The 20,358-nt window shown below is 50.2% G+C and overlaps 1 protein-coding gene across 12 annotated transcripts in view; it reads left to right on the top strand.

Annotated features, from left to right (window-relative positions):
- Window positions 1-20,358, top strand: part of stxbp4 (syntaxin binding protein 4) — a 103,408-nt gene that overhangs the window by 34,966 nt on the left and 48,084 nt on the right. For 11 of the 12 annotated variants that reach the window (XM_069929892.1, XM_069929890.1, XM_069929891.1 and 8 more), the window contains 9 exons: window positions 5,638-5,723; window positions 6,289-6,382; window positions 6,891-7,020; window positions 10,265-10,371; window positions 11,441-11,648; window positions 12,244-12,322; window positions 14,050-14,147; window positions 18,405-18,501; window positions 19,904-20,028. In XM_069929892.1, the coding sequence (XP_069785993.1) occupies window positions 5,638-5,723; window positions 6,289-6,382; window positions 6,891-7,020; window positions 10,265-10,371; window positions 11,441-11,648; window positions 12,244-12,322; window positions 14,050-14,147; window positions 18,405-18,501; window positions 19,904-20,028 (1,024 nt within the window). The remainder of the gene's footprint in view (window positions 1-5,637; window positions 5,724-6,288; window positions 6,383-6,890; window positions 7,021-10,264; window positions 10,372-11,440; window positions 11,649-12,243; window positions 12,323-14,049; window positions 14,148-18,404; window positions 18,502-19,903; window positions 20,029-20,358) is intronic. The other variant, XM_069929884.1, reaches the window with a different exon arrangement.

Genomic DNA, 20,358 nt, shown 5'->3' with positions numbered 1-20,358 from the left:
GTTATATCTAACATTCATACAGCCATGTAAAGAGCACCATTTATAGTGTGTGGAGTTACAATGAAAAGGAAGATCAATTGACACCAAGGAAGGGCAGCATGAAAACACTGTTGTGAGGCTCATTTAGGAGCCTGATGACGGCAGGGAAGAAATTCTCTTTAAGCCTGTTGGCGCTTTCACACTCCTCCTTACTAATGGGAGAAGAGAGTCTCTGGGGATTGTCAGGTCCTTCAGTGTGTGGGCTGCTTTTTCTAGGTAGCAGGAGATGTAGACAGAGTCCATGGAGGGGGAGGGAAGTTCTAAGCTGCACTCACCACTATCTCCTCCTGACTTTGAGCAGAGCAGCTCCTGTCACACTGTGATGCATCCAGCATATCTGTTTTCAATGGTGCACCTGCAGCCGTTGTTGAGGGGGAACATGCCAAACTTCCTTAATCTTCTGAGAAAATAGAGGCCTCGGTGTTTTCTTGACAGTCGTGTTGATGTGCTTGCCCCTGTCATTGGAAATATTTATTCCTGAGAACTTGAAACCACCTATTCTTTCCACTTCAGCACCACGTAATTGTTGTGGATTTAATCTGATTCCTCAGATTACTGTGGTTGATTCAGGGATTTGTCCCATGTTATTGTTACACAACTTTGGTTCCTTACCTGACCAGTTGCTGAACTCTAGTTCAGAGGGATCATCTAACCCTGGGTTTGGCAGGTTTCTATCCCATCTAGGGTCTGATGGTGGTGGTGGGGAAGCACTGAAAGCTGTGTCCCTTAACTCTGCTCCTTCCCAGGAAAACACTGGAAATGTCTCGATCCCAGTGTCCCGTGGGATCGGGAAGTGAATGAAATGGTGGAGGGGAAAGGAGGAGGCGGGTTGGGAGAGAAGGGGAGATGGCATGGGGAGTGAGCGCATGGAAAAGGAGAGGAAGGGGCGCAAGGAGAGGGAAAGCTCATAGGGAAGGGGAGGATGGTCAATGAGGGGGAGTGGGAGGGATCGTGGAGAGAGGGAAATAGAGGGGGTGGAGAGCACACGAAAAGGAGGATGAGGGAAAAGGGAGGGGTTGCAGAAAGGGGGAGAGCAAGGGACTATGCAGAGAGGAGAGGGAGGGTAGGTGGAGAAGGGGGCACGGGTGAGTGGTCTGGAGGGTTGATAACGAGGCAGATCTCCGTTTCCATTCATGAGAGAAACTTGAACAAGGGACAAAAGTTGACAATAAGGACTCTGATAGGACAAATTCCTTCATGCAAAGGGTGGAGACTCTGGATTCTCTGCCCCTGCTAGTGGGAGAGGCCAGATGGTTTGGAGTCATTTAAAGTGCATAAATGTGAGAGCTCAGGGGCTGGAGAGTGATGGGGAAGTGGGAAGGAGGAAAAGTTGTAACCTGGAATAGACTGGCCGTGATGTTATGCAGGACAGGCTTGGCATCTCGTGCAGACCTGTATAATCTGTGATTCCAGTCTAACAACTTGTCAGATTACATGCTGCTTATTGAACAGTCACTGTCGATAACCCTGTTTGTATTGCGTGTGAACTATTAGCTCAGGCACTACAGCAGTTTGTTTTGTGTAAAGTTTCAATTTTATTGTGCCAGCTCCCAGGACAGGGATAGCGTGGGTTAGAAGGGAGTGACGTTCCTGCTGCACCCTCCTGTCACACCCACAGGGCAGGGATGGCATAGGGTATGAATTTTAATAAGAATTCTTTATCTTGTGTATGACAATAAGCTCTCTTATAGGCAACACGATTAGTGTAGCGGTTAACGTGATGCTGTTACAGTGCCAGCTGTTGGGACCAGGATTCAAATCCCAGGCTGTCTTTAAGGAGTTTGTATGTTCTCCCTGTGTCTGCATGGGTTTTCCCCAGGAGCTCTGGTTTCCTCCCTTCATTCTATTGGGTGTAATTGGGAGGCACGGGCTTGTGGGCCAAAAGGGCCTGTTACAGCAGTATGTCTAAATTTAAAAAAACATTCCAGCACAGTAGAGGTCCTTCAGCCCATGATGTGCTGACCCACCCCACAACTATCTAACCCTTCCCTCCCTCACCCATGACCCTCTATTTTTTCTCACACACACGTGCCTATCCAAGGGTTGTTTGAATGCTCCTATTATACCAGCCTCCGTCACCACCCTCGGCAATGCATCCTACCACTGAGTAAAAAAAAAACCTTGCCACTGACATCTCCCCTAAACTCTCCTCCACTCACCACAACAGATGCCCTCTGGTATTTGCTATTGTCGCTGGCTGTCCACCTAGCTAAACCCCTCATAATCTAGTCAGCTCCTCTGAGCTGAAGCTTAGATGTGATGTCGTACATCGCTGAGATTTGCTGCCATCTTTGCCTGGCCCCCACTCTAAACAAACTACCCATTTCAGGTGGGAGTGAATGGACAGGGATTTAATCCACCGGTGTTGAGCAGAGGGTGGATAGAGCTGGATCAGCAGGAAGACCCGCAGTGTAAACACAGGGGCTGACACCTTCACCCACGCCCAATGTTCTGCATCCCTACAGACACCTCCAGTTGTGGCCAATTTCTTTCCCCCCTCCCCAACCCAAAACATTTGCCATCTCTTTTTCCCCCCCACCCCTCTGCTTTCCTCTGTGCTTCCCTCGTGGACAAAGATTATTTCTTGGATGGAGGGGATTAAAATGGAAAAAGGAAACAAGGAAAATGATTGAAAATTAATTTAATGGCTTGTATGCATTTATGAAATAGCTTTGCAAATCTGCTTAAAGCATATTAAGGTTAACTCCCTTCAGGGCCAGGGCTAGCAGACCAGTACTATTATTAAACAGGAAACAGGCCCTTTGGCCCAACTCATTTATGCTGACCAGGTTGGTCTTCTGGGCTAGTCCCAATTGGCCTGTATTTTTCATGAACCCTTCCTACCCATAAATCTTTCTAAATCCCTTTCTAATGTTCTAATCGTGCCCACTTTGACAGCTTCCTTTGGCAGCTCGTTCCAGATGCAGACCACTCTCTGAATGAAAAGGTTGCCCCTCAAATCGCTCTTAAACCTTTCGAACCTGTGCCCTCCAGTCATCTACCCTGGGAAAGGGACTCTGACCAGTCACCTTATTTATGCCCCTTGTGATTTTCTAAACCTCTACAAAGTCACCTCTCAGCGTCCTACCCTGCAGGGAATAAAGATCTGGCCTCTCTGTCTCTATAGAAATCCCCCGATATTGCTGAAAGGAAGACCTGGCATTAAGCCAACAATAGTCATTTACATGGAACTGAACAAAGCTGGCATTATGCAGTCAGTACACAGCAAGCTGGCATTCTGGGAGCAAAAGAGATGGGATGTATTATGTTTAACATACAGTATTTGACGGCATGTTAGACCCACTTTTTTTCCTAAAATGGCACAAAAATATGCAAAGTTGAAATGAGGGTGATAATGGTGAGTAACACTGACAGTAGTTATCGTCACTGTGTGGCTCACTAGCATCACCGCCATCGGTCCCCATACTGGCCATTGGTATGCTGAGGAAATGTCAGGTTTGAGAGAGATGAGTCTGGACACAAGGGTTTACCATCAAACATTACTTTTATTAACACCCAACAATTAATAGAAGATTGTGGGGAAAATCGTAACGGCAATAAAACACGTGCACAATTTATGAAAGAGCGTGGGAAAATCTACTGCAAGTATTGATCTCTAGCAGTAGATTTCAAACTTTTTCTTACCACTCACTTACCACTTTAAGTAATCTCTATGCTATAGGTGCTCTATGATTTGTAAGGGATTACTTAAGGTGGTATGTGAGTGAACCATTGCTCGAGACCCAATTATTACTGAAATAATTTGCTTGAGAAAAATTGTCATTGGCCCATTTCCTTTGGAGTTATGAAACCGTGCACGTAACGAGTCAATTAGGTACGATTAAAACGGTGGTTTTCCACTCACATACCACCTTAAGTAATCCCTTACTAATCAATGCTCTATATCTTTGGGGGCTGGTGGTGGGCTATCGGGGGGGGGGGTGAGGTGGTGGGGGAGCAGGACAATGGGCTTCAGTCTGTTCAAACTGAGGACAAACCCACAGACCAGCTTGCTCACTGCACAAGGTGACTGGATACACTGGGGACAGCTGAGAGCGGGGCGGTGGGGTGGTCTTTTATCACAATGCCACTCCCTAACACTAATCTCCTCTCCCTTAATATCTGAAGGTCTGTAAGTGAGTGTTCTGAATACATTCAGTAACTGAGCATTCACACCCTCCTTCAGTAGAGTTCCAGACCCAGTACCCTTTGATACACACTTTTTAATCTTATTTTGAAAGACCAACAGCCAGTCAAGTCCATGAATCATGTACTCATTCTCCTCCCAGCAACACATCAGTGCTTCACCCACCTAACTAAGCGGTGAGTCTAGTAGAGGAGGCATCGCTATTTCACCACCAGCTCATTTCACACTCCTGCATTTACGGGAGCACGCATGGACATCCAAGATGGGCTAAACCCCAACTGCCTGCAGGTCAGGTGTTCCCTAGTAAACTACTCACTGTCAGCTGATCAATTTTGCCTTTTACCTTTGCTGTATAATTATAGAGGCTGTCGGGAGAGAGTGGAGCAAGTGGTATTATTAAAAAGATTTTTCCTGTTGTCCTACTTGCATATTTTGTCCAAGTTTTAAATGCTTACCCGTAAATACACTAAAAAAAATACAGTACCTGAGTTGGTCCCGGATTGAAGGCATTCTGGGGCTAACACTGCACCAACTTTTGGAAAAAAGCCAGGACTGGAATGACTCCACCATTCCATGTTGGTGCTTTTCAGACAATAGGTGTGTAAAAAAAAAAGCCGCAAATTTCCTGGAATGAAGTGGCTGTTAGAACTCTCTCTCTCATCCCTGCACATCCTGATGAATCACCTTCCAACATGCTGACCTATTCCTTGTAGTGGGTTGATCTGAAAGATGTCGGCCCTAGCTTTTGTATTCAGTGTGAGGCATACACCATCTTTCTCAGGTAATTATGTTCCCATCCCAGCTCTCCCTGTATTGCTGCATGTGTGTACACAGAATCTGTCCCCTATAAAGGCACATGTAGAGACGCAACTAGTTCATCGGCCCCACCGAAAAGAGAATGAGGGTCCCTTCAGACATGGTGCGTGTCCGTGATCCTGCTGCCTGCCTCCAATTTGCCACCTCATTCACCTCCGTAGCCATACAGCCTCCTGTCTGTTCCAGCGGTGAACCTGAGATCCGAGCCCCTGATAGGATCAGGGAGCTGTCAGCACCTGAGGACCTTCACGATCCAGGCTCACCAACACCACCCTTGATGATCCTGGTCCCAATCCTTGTTTCCTACTATCTGATCTCCAGGTTCCCGGTGTGAGTCCAGCCTCCGATTCCTTCGCTGGTCTGTGGTCATGGTCTGCTCCACTATAAGACACTCTGCTGGGCTTCTCCAGCAGAGTTCTCCCACTCTATGCCATGTGGCAGTCTGCTGCTTCCCCCAGAGATACGCAGGGGACAGCAGATGCCGTAATCGGGAGTTAAACACCCTCTGCCAGAGGAACTCAGTGGACTGACTGGGGAGGAAGAAGGGTCACCGTTTGGGACCAGAGCTCTTCGTCAAGTGTTTTGGGAACTGGTTGAATGCACATTGAGCTCTGACTCCTGTCTGGTCCCCACAGGAGAGAGTTTGTGGAACTGATGGAGAAGTATGGCTCCCACAGTAATGCTGGATCTGCCCGGAGCTCCCCAACTCCCCACACTTCAGGTCAGAGCTCGTGGGTCAGGGAGAGTCCAGCCACAGCCAGCCCAGATCGGGGAGGATGAGAGGAGCAGTGAAGGAGAGGGAGAATGTAGGGGGTCAGAGAGATTGAATGGAGGTGCTGGGGGTGGAGGAGAGGGGGGTTTGGTGAGGGGACAGTAGGGAAATGGAGGTTAAGGGAAGTAAGCGGGAAAGGGCAGGAGGGGGAGGGTAGGGTAAGGGTGAGGGGACAGTAGGGGGAGGGAGGGGAATGGAGGGTAAGGGAAGTAAGGGGGAAAGGGCAGGAGGGTGAGGGAGGGTAGGGTAAGAGTGAGAGGGACAGGTAGGGAGATGGAGAAGAGAGACCTGTCCTAATCATGAACCAGGTGCTCCCCAGGAGGTATCCTAATTGTGCCAGGACACAGGCCAGTGATGCAGCTGAATATAGACTGGTGATGGCACTGGCTGTGGTACAGGGTGCCAGAGAAGCTGCCAATCGAGACAGGGTGCTGGTGAAGCCAGTGATGGGTACAGGGGTGCCGGTGAAGCTGGCGATTGGGTGCCCTCTGACTCACCTTTCATTGCACTCCAGGGAGAACCCCAGGGAACCCATCCACCTCCTCTGGTTCCCCAGGCCCCAAGGACAGTGGACCCTTGGCTCCAGTGACGTTGGCAGCGGCAGAGAGGTAGGTGGTGTTCGGTGGCTCACATCTGAAATGGTGGAGCTGACTCCATTCCCTGAGAGTCAGTGAGGGATACTGGGACCCAAAGGACTGTTGGGATGGGAGGGAGGGGAGGCTGCGAGCTCGATGATGGTTCCCAGCACAGCATAACTAGTACTAATGGGGAAATGGTGTCATGGTGCACAGGGTGATGGGGGACTATTTGTGGTGCCATGGGGTAAGCTGGGCAATGGGGAATGGTCCGGTGAGATGCCATGGGATGAACGGGGCATGGTACCACAGGGTGGCCAAGGCCATTGGGGACAGCACAGTGAAGTGACCAGGGCGATAGGGAACTGTGTGGTGACCGGGGAGATGGGGGACAGTGCCATGGGGTGTGCCGGGTCATGACGGTGTTCTTCACTGAAGGATGGGTCTGGAGCACAGCCCGTGCATGTGTGAATCCCAGCACTATCCTTGGCCTTGCCTCCACTAACGGGCCCTGACCCTGCTCTTGGCCTTGCCTCCCCAGCAGTGCCGTTCAGCTGATTTCTGTCCCCAAAGGACTGGGCCTCGGCATCAACATTGTGGGTGGCACCGACAAGCCCGAGGGCCCGATGGTGTGTGTGCAGGAGGTCATCCCCGGCGGAGAGTGCCACAAGGTGAGTGCACACTTCCTCTTCTGCAGTAGGGGAGCAGGCCTGTGCCTGCTCAGGCCTTGAGCTGGCTGCCTTCACTCCCCTCTGATGGACCAGTATCTGCTCCCATTACCACTCAGGAACTGAAATGTTCTCCCAAAGAGAAGTGAGCCTGTGAAATTCTCTATCCAATGAAGTAGAGGGTGTCTCATTAAAGGTATTTGAGACAGAGTTCAATATATCCTCTGGGAGGTGAGACTAGAAGATCGCCTCAGGGTTAAGGGGAGTAAATTTAGGATGGAGATTAAGAGAAAAAGCTTTGCCCGAGGAAGCAGTGGAGGAAGTCTCATTAAATGTATTGAAGATCCAGTTGGATAGAATTTTTCACAGAAATATCTGGAAAACTGACTGGTAGGTGGAAGTGAGACCACGGCCAGATCAGCTATGATCTCATCAACTATTAGAGCAGACTCAATGGTCTGACTGGCCAACTCCTGCCCCTGTTCTCGTGTTCAAGATGGAGTGAATCAGGCAGAGGGAGAGATCCCCCGAGGATTGCTGGCTGGAGTAGATCAGCGGATCAGAGTCTTGGCTGGATGTGGGCGAGGGCCTGGCTGGGGGCTGCTACCTCCCAGCTGGGAATTTTGGGGTGGGTGGAGTGGGGTGTGAGGCCTGGAGTTTCCCGGAAGTCCTGGTGACGATGGAAGTGCCGGAACTGCTCTGTCAGATCTCTGGCACTGTGCAGCACTTGATCTGCAGGTTCCCACCCTGCGTTCCTCAGCCACAGCAGGCAGACCCACGTGGGGCAGAGGAGCTGCTGCAACATCAGCGACTCCTTTCTGGTAGGTCATTAACCTGGGACCTGCCCTCGGGGAGATGGGGAAGATTCTGTGGTGCCAGGAGCTGGGCACTCTTCATTGCCCTGCTCTATGCTATCATTGATAAACCAAAAGTGGTACATCAACGAAACTTGTTGCTGCCCCATGTGGGAAGTTGGTGTCCTCTGCTCGGTAACAGTGCTGGGGTTTTGACAGCTGCAGTGGAGGCTTGGATGGGCTGCCTGGTTTTCCAGCAGTTCCAGTCGGGCCACAAGAGGGAGGTGTTACCCTGCTGGTAGTACCACTCGCTGCAATGATTCGATGTCACGTAGTGAGATCAGTGGCGGATTAACCATTAGGCTGAATAGGCTTAAACCGAGGGGCCCAGAGGGAGGGGTGCCCGGCAGGAGCGGGGACATCAGGCTCCCAGCATAATAAGTTAATTAATGTAACTTAATGTCACTTTATTCTATTCAACAAAGGGTGGGGCGGGGAGGCTCGGAATGGTAGTTAATCCACCACTGAGTGAGATACAGCGAAAAGCTTTCTTTTCCTCACCGTTCAAAGGTCGACGAAAAGCCTGCCTTCCGGGACCATCTTCCAAAACAACGCATAGATGGAAAAGAAAGTTAACACACAAAAGTGCTGGAGAAACAGCGTCCATTTGAGGCAAAGATATTAGCTGACATTTCAGACCTGAGCCCTGGTTTTATTTATATATAGTTATCCCTGTGCCCTCTCTGCTCTCAACAGCAACCCCACCCCAACCCAACCCTACCAGAAAGAAGGGAGGCACAATCCCTTTGTTCCTTTCAACCTTCCTTCACATCCATCATTTCCACAAGCTACAATGGGATCCTATCACCAGTCATATCTTTCCCTTGCAGTGAAACCAGAAAGTTTTGGGCAGCATGGTTAATGTAGGGGTTAGTGCAACACGGTTACAGCGGCAGCAATTGGGACCTGACTTTAAATCCGGCGCTGTCTGTAAGGAGTTGGTACATTTTCCCCGTGTCTATGTGGGTTTTCCCTGGGGGCACCAGTTTCATCCCTCCGTTCAAAACGTACCAGGGGTTGTAGGTCAATTGGGTGTAATTGTGCGGCCCGGGCTCTTGGGCCGAAATGGCCTGTTTCCAAGTTGTATGTTTAAATTTAAAATAAAAAAATAAAATCAATTCTGGGGGCACTGTGATTGGAGAAACTCAACCAGTCCCACAGAGTCCAGAGGAGGCAAAGATATATAACCAAGGCTCAGGTCAGAAACGTTGGTTATGTATCTTTACCTCCTGTGGACGCTGCAGGACTAGCTGAGTTTCTCCAGTATTTCTGTGTTTTTTCAACAATCAGCATCTGCAGACGTTTGAAAAAGAAAGAAAATCCCTTTGGAGCGGGTCACTGTTCACGGATCACGCAACAACCTCTGATGTCGACGGTTGTGCTCTCTGGCAGACCTGGGAGGTATTGGTGCCTTTGGCCCAGCAGGGGGTGGAACACCGTTCCCCAAACATCCCATCAGAAACAGCAGCATCAGAATCCATTCGGCCCATCGAGCCTGTTCTGCCATTCAATAAGATCAGGACCATGGACTCGGTTCTGTTCCAAAGAACCCTTAATAACCCTTTTATTTAAAAATTTCCAAGCCCTGATCCCTATCCCCCCTGTCTCCTGGGCTCATGACCCCCATTTTACCCCCTGCCCTTGCTGTCCCAGGGCTCTCCCACTTCCTGCCATCAGCCTTGCATTTCCTCACTATCCTGAAGTACATTCACCCCCCCACCCCTGGTTCCCTGCCCCTTCACCCCAGAGCTTGGCAGCAGGAGACTGGGCTGTTTTCGGTAGAGGGGAGAACAAGAAATGTACAGTCAGGGGCAGAGAATGGGGAATGTGCTGTGGGCAGTAAGGGACAGAGGGGGAGTGGGGAATCTGCCGTGGACAGTCAGGGACGGAGGGGGAGTGGGGAATGTGCTGTGGGCAGTAAGGGATGGAGGGGGAGTGGGGAATGTGCCGTGGACAGTCAGGGACGGAGGGGGAGTGGGGAATCTGCTGTGGACAGTAAGGGACGGAGGGGGAGTGGGGAATCTGCCGTGGACAGTCAGAGACGGAGGGGGGAGTGGGGAATATGCTGTGGGCAGTAAGGGACGGAGGGGGAGTGGGGAATGCGCTGTGGACAGTCAGGGACGGAGGGGGAGTGGGGAATCTGCTGTGGACAGTCAGGGACGGAGGGGGAGTGGGGAATGTTCTGTGGGTAGTCAGGGATGGAGGGGGAGTGGGAATGTGCCGTAGGCAGTCAGGGACAGAGGGACAGTCGGGTGGAGGGTGGGCAATGTGCAATGGGCACAGTCTCACAAGAATGATGCTCCCTGCCCAGTGCCTCCACCTGTCACCCCTGGGCTGTGTCTATGTCAAGACCCCATGGTGCTGCATGTAAACATTGCTGTCTTCGTTGGCAGGATGGCAGACTGCAAGCCGGTGATCAGCTGGTCTCCATCAATAAGGAGTCCCTAATCGGAGTTACCCATCAGGAAGCTAAGAGCATTCTCACCAGGCTGAAGCTCAGGTACGTGTGACTAGGGACATGGTTCAGCATGTGGTTGATGGAGGTAGTTTTGCGAGCAGTCCAGCTTGACATCTCATACATAGTACAACAAGACCCAGTAACAGAAATGCAGTTACAGAGGGAGATCAGGTGGGACAGAGTAAAGCAACATAATTTCACTGGTTTATTCAGGAGACTGATAACAGCGGGAAAGTAACTGTCCTTGAATGGTGGTGCAAGACCTCACTCTTGAATTATCTCCCTGACAGGGGTTGGTGAAGAGAGTGTGTCTGGGAACTTTAATATGTTCTTCCAAAGCAGTGGGAGTTATAGATGGAGTCGATGGAGGGGAGGAGAGGGCAGGGGTGGGGGTGTATGTGATAGTCCAAGCCAAGTTGACAACCCTCTGTGGGCAGAGCAGTTCCCGCAGTGATGCACCCTCACAGGATGATTTCCATGGTGCACCTGTAGAACTGGTTAAAGGATGTGTATGGGCCATGCCAGGTTTCCTCAGGCTTCTGAAGAAATCGAAGCCCTGGTGCAGTTTCATGGCCATTGCATCGGTGTGGGTGGATCAGGACAGGCGACTGGACATGTTTGCCCTTTGCAACAGTGGTGTTTACTGAGGAGACAGCAAGTTGCTGGAAACATGGGGTGGGGAGGTCAGCATGGGGAAAAGGTGGGGGAGTCAGAGTGGGGAAGGGGGTAGGGGAGGGTTGGGGGAGTCAATGTGAGGAAGGGGTGGGGGTTTGGGGAGGGAGGGGTGGGGAGGAGGGGATGGGTGGGGGAGGAGGGGAGGGGTGGAGTTGGTTGGGGAATCAGCATGGGGAGGGGTGGGGGAGTCAGCGTGAGAAAGGGGTGGGGAGTCAATGCAAGGAAGGGGTGGGGGAGAGGGTGGGGGAGTCAATGTGGAGAAGGGATAGGGAGTCAGCGTGAGGGAAAGGGTGGGAGTCAGCGTGAGGGAAAGGTAGGGAGGTCCACATGGGGAATGGGTGGAGGGAATCAGCATAGGGGAAGGGTGTGGGGGGGGGGGTGGGGTTCAGCCTGGATGTCACCCCCTTCACCTCTGGACTCATTCCCCCTGCTCCAGGCCAGAGATCGAGGTGGAGCTGGCCTTCATGCGGAGGTGCTCGCAGCCGGATCCCACCGGGCACCCGCTGTGTCCCGGGAACCCCACCCCTGCCACACCCACCACCCCAAAACCAGCAACCTTCAGCCTCCTCCTGCCTCCTGCCAATCACCGGCATCGGCCAGCACCCAGAGAAAACATCGATGACACCGCTGCCAGTACCAGCCCGGTAATGGGGGTGTGGTGCACAGGGACATGGGGCGGAAGTAGGAGGGCACAGAGTGGAGATGAGGTGGGGACTGGAGGGGGCACAAAGAGGGCAGGATAGGGAGGGGGAAGGGAGGAGTGGGTGGGGGAGCAGGTGGTGAGGAGGCACAGAGAGGGTCAGGAGCAGAAGGGGCAGAAAGGGGAAGGGTCATGGGGTCGGGGGCAGAGGGAGGGGCAGGAAAAGCAGAGAGGAGTTTCAGAGGAGTAGGAGGTGGGAGGAGGGCAGTCGATGTGTTGGAGGAGGGGCTGCGAATACACAACAGGAGTGATGTTGACATGGAGTAACGGTGAGTGGTGCAAACAGGGAAGGAGGAATGAGCAGCTGGGGAGGAGTTGAGAGGTTGTGGAAGAATGGATTAAGGGAGGGGTGCAGGGGGGGGCAATGTTGGAGGGAGACAGCATGGGAGGGGAGGTTACAGGGCAGGGAGGGCTGCAGGTGAGGCAATGTTGGAGGGGAACAGTGTGGGAGGGGAGGTTAAGGATGGGGAGGGGTGCGTGGGGAATTCTGACTATTGCAGACTCCGATATCATGTAGTTTACCGATTTTTCCATCACAGGGCAAATCCGTAGGCAAGAAGAGCGATCATTCCCTGGCTACCTCTCCGACAGGGAGTTTCCCAAATCCCAGCTCTCCAGGTAAAGGTGACTGCCTCACTCATTCACACACGCTCAACTCGCTGTGTCTGACCCTGGGAGTGTGTGATGAGACAGTGTGGAGGGAGATCACTCTCGGTCTGATCCTGGGAGTATGTGATGGAACAGTGTAGAGGGAGCTCACTCTCGGTCTGATCCTGGGAGTGTGTGATGGGATGGAGTAGAGGGAGATCACTCTGTATCTGACCCTTAGAGCGTCTGATAGGGTAGCGTGGAGCGAGAATTATTTTATTATTAGACATTGGCTCTATGTTATAGCTTGTGTTGCCAACAAGTAGCGCGGAACATGACAGTGTGTGCCTGGTCCTGTATATTGAGGCCGTCCTGTGTCTGATAGATGAGTTCGCAGGGGTCAGAGTGCATTCACCGGGGAGTGGGTGCTTTGCCCATCCTGTGACCGATCTCTCTCGTGGGCAAGAATGGCAGATATCCCTCTCAACTCTCTTCAGGTTAACCAGCTTATTTTCCTCTCTCTGGTTCTAATGAACATACACTTTATTGAACGGTAATCTTGTCTGTCAGTCCCACCCCACAAATACTCCTGTTCCCAGTGCCTCCTTTTCAAACTTGGGTTGAAATCTGCTTGTATTTTAATCTTGCAGAAGTGAACATTGTGCACCAGACCACAGTTACAACACAGATTTCTCTCCAAGGGCGGGCAACAGTGACCAGAACAGTATAAATTGTCAGCAGTTCATCTAAGCTCCTCTGCAGTGAAAGGAAATTAAATATTTTAATTCACGCTGCATCCATCCGCAGTGAACGAGCTGATTTCTTTATTGAGTGGTCTTTAGTTGCGGCCTCTGACCCCTTTACATCAAAGAGATGATCTCTCACATTTCCCTTTGTCCCAGTTTCTGTCACCAAGTGGTTGCAAAGGCTGCAGGTAACAAGAAATCTCTGCGTATCTTCGTGCTTCAGGTTGCCTTGGCAACTGTGGCATCTCTGTTTGAAGGTGGGAGAGTGAATGCAGAGGCGTTGCACCCTCTTCCCTGTCAGGTGTCACTCTCGCCCATGCTATATTTGTAGGGAAGCCCAGGAGTTGTGGGAGGGAGGGAAATGGATGTATTCCCTTTTAATATTGTGTTCGAAAGGGCAGTGAAGTCTGAGGGAGGGGCACTGTTGGGGGAATGCAGGGCAAGGGTTGTACGGTCAATGGGTATTACTGTCAAGGAGCAGTCCAAGGGATGAATCATCACTGCTCTCTGGCTGGGGGATTATGATCCCTGTGTTGAGCAGCGCTGGGGGATTGCAGTCCTAATGTGGGCCAATACTGGGAGATTGCGGTCTTGGTGTGGACCAGCACTGAGGGATTGCAGTCCTGGTGTGGGCCAGCACTGGGGGATTGTGGTTCCAGTGTGGGCCAGTGCCGGGGGTGTGGTTCTAGTGTAGGCCAGTGCCAGGGAGTGCAGTCCCAGTGTGGGACAGTTCCCCTGTCCTGCTGCCCAACATGAGTGACAAGAAGGAGAATCAATCACCAGCTCCAGGTTCTCCTGGCCTGCACACCTACCCCACTCAGAGACAATGACCTCAATCAGCCCGAACCTGTGCCAGCAGGCCAGTCTCTCCTGGCCTTGCGTGTGGTGTCCTGGGCTGGACAGGGCATTGAGTGGTGACGTGGAAGAGCGTTAGATGAGGTGATGGGGGAGGTGCAGCGGGAAAGCAGCATTAACGAACTGTGTGGCTTAGGGTGCCTTTTTTACCTTCAGTTCATGTACCGTCCGCCTGGACACAACCCACAGTCACCCGTGGGAGATCACTATCCCTCAACCCCAGCTTTCGCTTAAAGGTGGAGAAGTTGGAGATGGTGAGTCACTGGTTACAAAATGTCTCTCACATACACTCCAGCATGGAATCTATTTTTCAAAAATAAACTTTATTTGTTAGAAATCTGAAAAGGAATGCCAGTTGTCACCACATAGTGGGAAGAACATGATTGAGCTAGAGAGGGTGCAGAAGAGATTCACAGGGATATTGTCAGGATTGAAGAGCTTGCATTGTCAGGAGCGACTGGATAGGTAGGGTCTGGTTTTTCTGGATGATGAGAGGTGACGTGATGAATGGCAGTGCGGCCAGAGCTGTTGAAACTGCAGTGCTGCCACAGATGCAGAAGAACAAGGAGCCGAGACACAGTACTCCCCTGCAGGGACCTGCCACCCAGTCCTACTACTGACAACTCCCTACCCGCTTTAAATGATCTGTTAAAGGAGCCACCCGTGTTTTATTTAAAATCCTGCCACCATGGGATCTAGGCCCAAGATGGTGGCGCCTATGTTCGGCAATGGCCACGAGGAGTTGCAGACTTGGGGAGCAGCGGACTGATGCAGGGCACCAGTAATAGGGAGAACACTCCCTGCTGAGAAGGAGAAGCAGAAGGGATAACCCCAAGGATGGTGACCACGATGGCAGTCGACAAGGGGCTCTGCAGCTGAAGGCCTTCTGCGGGCTGCTGGAGACTGCTGGAGACCGGTATTGGAACTGAGATTTGAGAAGATGTTCAGGGCAAGGAATGCTCCCGAAGGCTTCCTCATTGTGTTGGAAGTTTGCATCTAGGCTCAGATTGCCGATGGTTTGAACTGAACTGGCATCCTGAGCAGCTACAGAGATTGTGGGAGTGCTGGAAGCAAATCCATGGAACACTCAGTGATTCAGGGGATTGTTTTGCTTCTCTTTTTCTAACCATAAGGGATGCCAGGCAATGCTCATAGTGAATCTTCGTCTTCCTTATGGCAGACTAAAGGCAATTTCATGCAATATTATGTTTCTGTTTTATTACATGACAATAAGTAGTTTCTGATCTGATAGAGGGGATATAAAATGATGAAACCAAGGTAGAGGAGATAGTTAGAGTCCATTTCCTATGGTAGGGGTGTTGCAACTTGAGGGCAAGAGAGAGGTTGTTTAAGGAGGATCCAAGGGGTAAATTTTTCACACTGAGTGTATTGGTGTCTGGAATGAGCGGGCTGGGGTGGTGGTGGAAACAGGACCAACATAGGAGAAATAACTGGCCAGGAACCTGAATGACCAGGGCACAGAGGAATGTGGAATTAATGCAGGCAGGTGGGATTTGCTTAGATAGGTAAGATGGTCAGCAGAGACATGATAGGCTGAAGGGCCTTTTTTTCCATGCTCTGCAACTCTTCACTTCTTTGGGTTATTATGCATGACTTTGTAGCTTCCATGCATCGTTCCGCGCACCTATCTGCACAGCAAACTTCTCGCATTACATTTCACCCGGCCTTTTTGCTTAGCAGAATCACTAAGACAGAAGCAAAGACAGCTGAGCACATATTAGCAGGTGTTTTTTCGCTGGGCAGAGTCAGCAGGAACCTCTGGCAGTGACACCACGATAGCCAGACTGGGTCTGGAAGCTCTTTACCCTCGTGCTGGACTTGGCCTCAGACTGGTCACAGTTGGCTCAAGATTCAACCCAATTTATTGTTACGTGTATCAAGAAGCTTAGTGTTGCACACTATCCAAGCAGTTTGCAATAAGGTGCCACACTATGTGCCAACTTGACTTCCCAAGGTGGTCGCCACTCTGGCATCGGCCAAATTATGTCATCAAACACACTGAGCAGCCAATCGGATTGAAGAATTCTCACACCAGCTGGGTGATATGCCTTTTTTTTTACATATTCTGACTTTTAAGGAAAACACTATGAAGAACAGGACACAGGCATGAGATATGGGGAGAAGCTGTATCACAATCCAATTCTTCCTCTCTACAAATAAAGCAATAGAACTTCCGTTTGGTCAATGTTAATTAAGACCTAGTCCACCTGTGAAGACTGTTATATAGATTCACAGTGCTGGATTGGAGGAGTGGAAGAGTTGCTGGAGGAAGGGAAGCAGTGGTGGGGTGGGGGGGGGGGGCGGGGGAGAGCTGTTCATATCCTTGAGAGTTGCTAAATTGAGGTCACTTGTAAATTGGAAATAACAACAGCTCTGTTCCGTCTCGACAATCTCCAACCAGATGGCATGAACATCAAATTGTAAAACACGAAAGTCTGCAGAAACTGGGATTGAAGTAAAAACGCTTGAGAAACTCAACAGGTCAAACAGCATACTTTATATAACAAAGAGAAAGATACATAACCCCTGTTTCGGACTTGAGCCTTCATGACCAAAATGTACTCAGGCACCTGAACAAAATGGTGGAGGGGAAGAGCAGGGGGAGGGGTACAGTCCCACAGGCAGGAGGTAATAGGTGGTTAAGGGAGGGAGGGCATACCAGCAAGCAGCGGGAGGGGAGCATGGCTCTAAGAATGGAGAGGGAAGAGGATGGAGAGCTGAAAGAAAGAAGACAGAGGGATGGGGAAGAGAGGGCTAACATCAAATTGTCCAGTTTCCATCATACCTGGCCTCTCTTAACCCTCTGTCCTCTACCCCGATAACTTCTCAGCTTTTTTTCTCTTCTTCCTTCTTACTTGTATCCACCTCTGTCCTCTTACCTGTTAACCTGCACTCATCCCTCTTCCTCATTTTGTGAAGATCTATAACTTACTTCTCCCCCACACAAATCCTAATGAGATTAAATTTTATTGCATATCTTATTTTTGGGCAGTGATTGGTGTATTTTGTAAGAGTGAGTTTTAAATTTAATTTTTAATTAAATTTAGACATACAGCATGATTACAGGCCCTTCCGGCCCTCAAGCCTGTGCCGCCCAATTGGACCCAATTGACCTACATCCGCAGTATGTTTTTGAAGGGTTGGAGGAAACCCACACAGACACAGGGAGAATGTACAAACTCATTACAGACAGCGCCGGATTTGAACCCCAGTTGCTGGCACTTGTAGCAGCATTGTGCTAAACGTGCCACCCACAGTTCTCCTAACCTGCTCAGCTATAATGTGCAATGGCCTGTGGTGAGTTGCAAATAGGTCTCCAATGGACAAGGTGTTGGAACAGCTGTATGGACAAAAACTGATGAGACAGGATGAGTCATTATCACCCATGAATTGTTACCATGGGAGATCTTTGGTTTATAAATATAAGGTGCAAATATCATTGGGTTGTAACATTGGAGAGCAGAGAAATCCAATCCTTAGCAACATGTCTCTTTGTGCAGAAAGTGTAACGCGCCTGACATTGCATCTGAGGTTACAGTAATGTTACCAGGCAGTAATGAGCAGTCACTGAAGGCAATTTATGCGGCCAAACGATTATCATGTTGTGAAAGTGGGTAAGAACTTCATTGGTCCCTTTGGTCTTGGACCCTGTTCCTCATTCACAGTTCAAACCTTCAAAGAATCCTGAGAAGGAAGAGGGCAAGTTGGGAAATGTGTTACTTGATATTGGCTCTGCCTCTTGTCAGCTGTCTAGCATATTAAACACTGTGCCATTCCCCCTGTGATGGGCCTGAAAGCCCCAACATTCCCTCTGTACCTGAATGTATTCTGACTCTCTCATTGGAGTTCGACTGGCCAACAGGACAATCTGTCATCCATCTACCCAAAGGAGCTAATGCAAGCAGTAGCAAAAGAATCCCAGAGGCCACCAGCTCAAAACGTCATTGACCCTCACACCACCAAGGGTCTGGAAACCACCCACCTCAACCCTCACACCATCAGGGGTCCAGAGACCAACTACACCAATCCTCACACCACCATGTGTCCAAAGACTACCTGCACCAACCCTCACACCACCTGGGGTCTAGAGACCACCCTTACTTACATCACCAAGGGTCTAAAGACTACCTGCACTGACCCTTACACCACCAGGGATCTGGACACCACCCAAGATCATCACTCTTCACGTGGTCTGGAGACCATCCCTTTAAGGATACCAATCCTTACATCATTAAGAATGCAGAGACACTACCACCCTAAGGCACTTTGTAGTTGGGCACATGAGAATGACTGAAGCTTCCATTAAAGGGATGGTCCTAAGAGAAAGAGTTATTGTGAGGTGGGAATTGAGGGCAGAACATTGTGAACTGATGGTCATAGCTGGAGCCCAAACTGGAAATGGTGTTGTGGGCAGCAGGGAAATGGGTTCAGGCTGGGTATCTTGAATCACATTCAATTGGAATCTGACCTGTTTCACCCTCTCTTTCCAGGCACTGGGCTACCTGGGGATTGAACCCACCGAGCAGCAACAGCAAAGCCTGCGGCATCAACTTCAGGTGGACTCGATGGGAACGGTGGCCTACGGAGGTCAGTGCTGCCGCTCACTGTGTCTTTCGTCAACCCTCTCCCCACACTCCCCTCCAAGTCTGCCTCAGTTTAGAACCTAGAGCAGGGGGCCCAAGGAGCTTCCCAAGAGATTAGGAAAGGACTCTTGAAATAGAGGAGAGATGGGCCATATATGAAGGGAGGGAATGTCACTGGGGAGCTCGGGAGTCGGTGGTGGTGAAACTAGGGTCAGAGATGGAGGAGCTTGGTGACTGCCTCCAGCCCTTGGGTCAGGGGTTAGGCAGCCATTCTGTACCTTTTCTTGACTAGACCCATTAGGACTCTGCTCAAAGTTTATGCCCCCATCCAAGTGAAGCAGTCAAGTTTAGTTGGTTTCTTCCAAACTTCTTTCCTACCAATGACTTGATTGTGGTTCCTGAAGCTGAAACCAGATGATATACAATGTGGATAAATAAGTATCTGTGATAAACAGGACCAAGGCAAGTTCCTTAACCAGAATCGGAATTCATTGTCTTGAACATGTCACGAAATTCGTTGTTTTGCAGCAGCATCTTAGTGCAAACCTCCTTAGAAAATAAATAAAAATAGTGCAAGGAACAGAAAAAGACAAAGTAAGGCAGTGTCTTTGGTTCATTGATTATTCAGGAAACTGATGGCAATGGGGAAGAAGCCGTCCCTGTGCCACTGAGTGTTCGTCTTCAGGCTCCTGTACCTTTTTAACCAATGGTAGCAGAGTGAAGAGGGTGATGGGGGTCCTTGAGGATAGAGGCTGGTTAAGAAACTGCCTTGATGGAAAGAAGACCGGTGCCCGTGATGTCACTGGCCAAGTTAACCCTGTGGAGTTTCTTCCTGTGCTGAGCGTTGGCACCTCCATACCAGACAGTGTTGCAGCCAGCCAGAATGCTCTCCACAGTACAGCTGTAGAAGTTTTTGAGAGTTTTCGGTGACATTCCAAATCTCCTCACAAAGTATAGCTGCTGGCGAGCCGTCTTCATGTTTGCATCAACATGGAGGCTTCAGGTCAGCTCCTCGGAGATGTTGATACCCAGGAATTTGATGATCTTGACCCTGTCCACTGCTGACCCTTTGATAAGGACTGGTTTGTGTTCCTCCTGGCCAAACCAAATGAGGGGCAGAGAGAAAAATAATAAAAGGAGGGAAATAAAGGTTAGATTGAGAGATGGAAAAAACAAACAATTGAAACTAACAATGGTCAGCGACTGCAAGAATGAAATTTGACAGCTAACCAATTATTGCGTCTTTCAGAAGGTTCCCCGGTGGTTTCTGCAGCGAGCCAATCTCTCAATATATCCTGCAGGTTGCATTCATAGGGAGAAGTGGTATTTCATTTGAGTGTAGGGACTTGCACAGTTACATGCTCTCTTCACCGCTTCTCTGACCGAACCGCTTCCTCCCACCGCAGACTTTGTCCAGGCGGCCAGAGATATGTTCCGATTGCAGCTGAACGAAACGGTTTCAGGAGAAGCGTCTGAATCACTCCCTTCCAGCGCAACGGCCCGTCTCTCTGATGCAGCATGTCCAGTACAGGTGAGCTTTCTGTGGGTGACACAGTTCAACCTGCTTTGTAATGAGCAGCCCCTACAAGGAGTATACCAGAGCTAGCCATTGGACTCAAATTGCCAAGGGTTTCCGTTGTGTGCAGGGTCAGGGAAAAAAAATCCCCTTTTTCGTGTCATGCTGCTGGGTAGAGCAGTAATTTTCCAACTGCACATTCACTCTGGGGTGTCTGTATTTCTGCATCTAAATCCCTGGGTTAGTCATACCTACAACTCCACCACTGGTATCTACTTTATAAGTGATCCTCAGTCAGCACAGGCACTGTGCATGGACCCCCGAATCCCTGTCAAGTTTGCTGGT

The sequence above is a fragment of the Narcine bancroftii genome, chromosome 3 (genome assembly GCF_036971445.1).
Source record: "Narcine bancroftii isolate sNarBan1 chromosome 3, sNarBan1.hap1, whole genome shotgun sequence".
Classification (NCBI taxonomy): domain Eukaryota; kingdom Metazoa; phylum Chordata; class Chondrichthyes; order Torpediniformes; family Narcinidae; genus Narcine; species Narcine bancroftii.
This window is presented reverse-complemented; position numbering and strand designations above follow the sequence as displayed.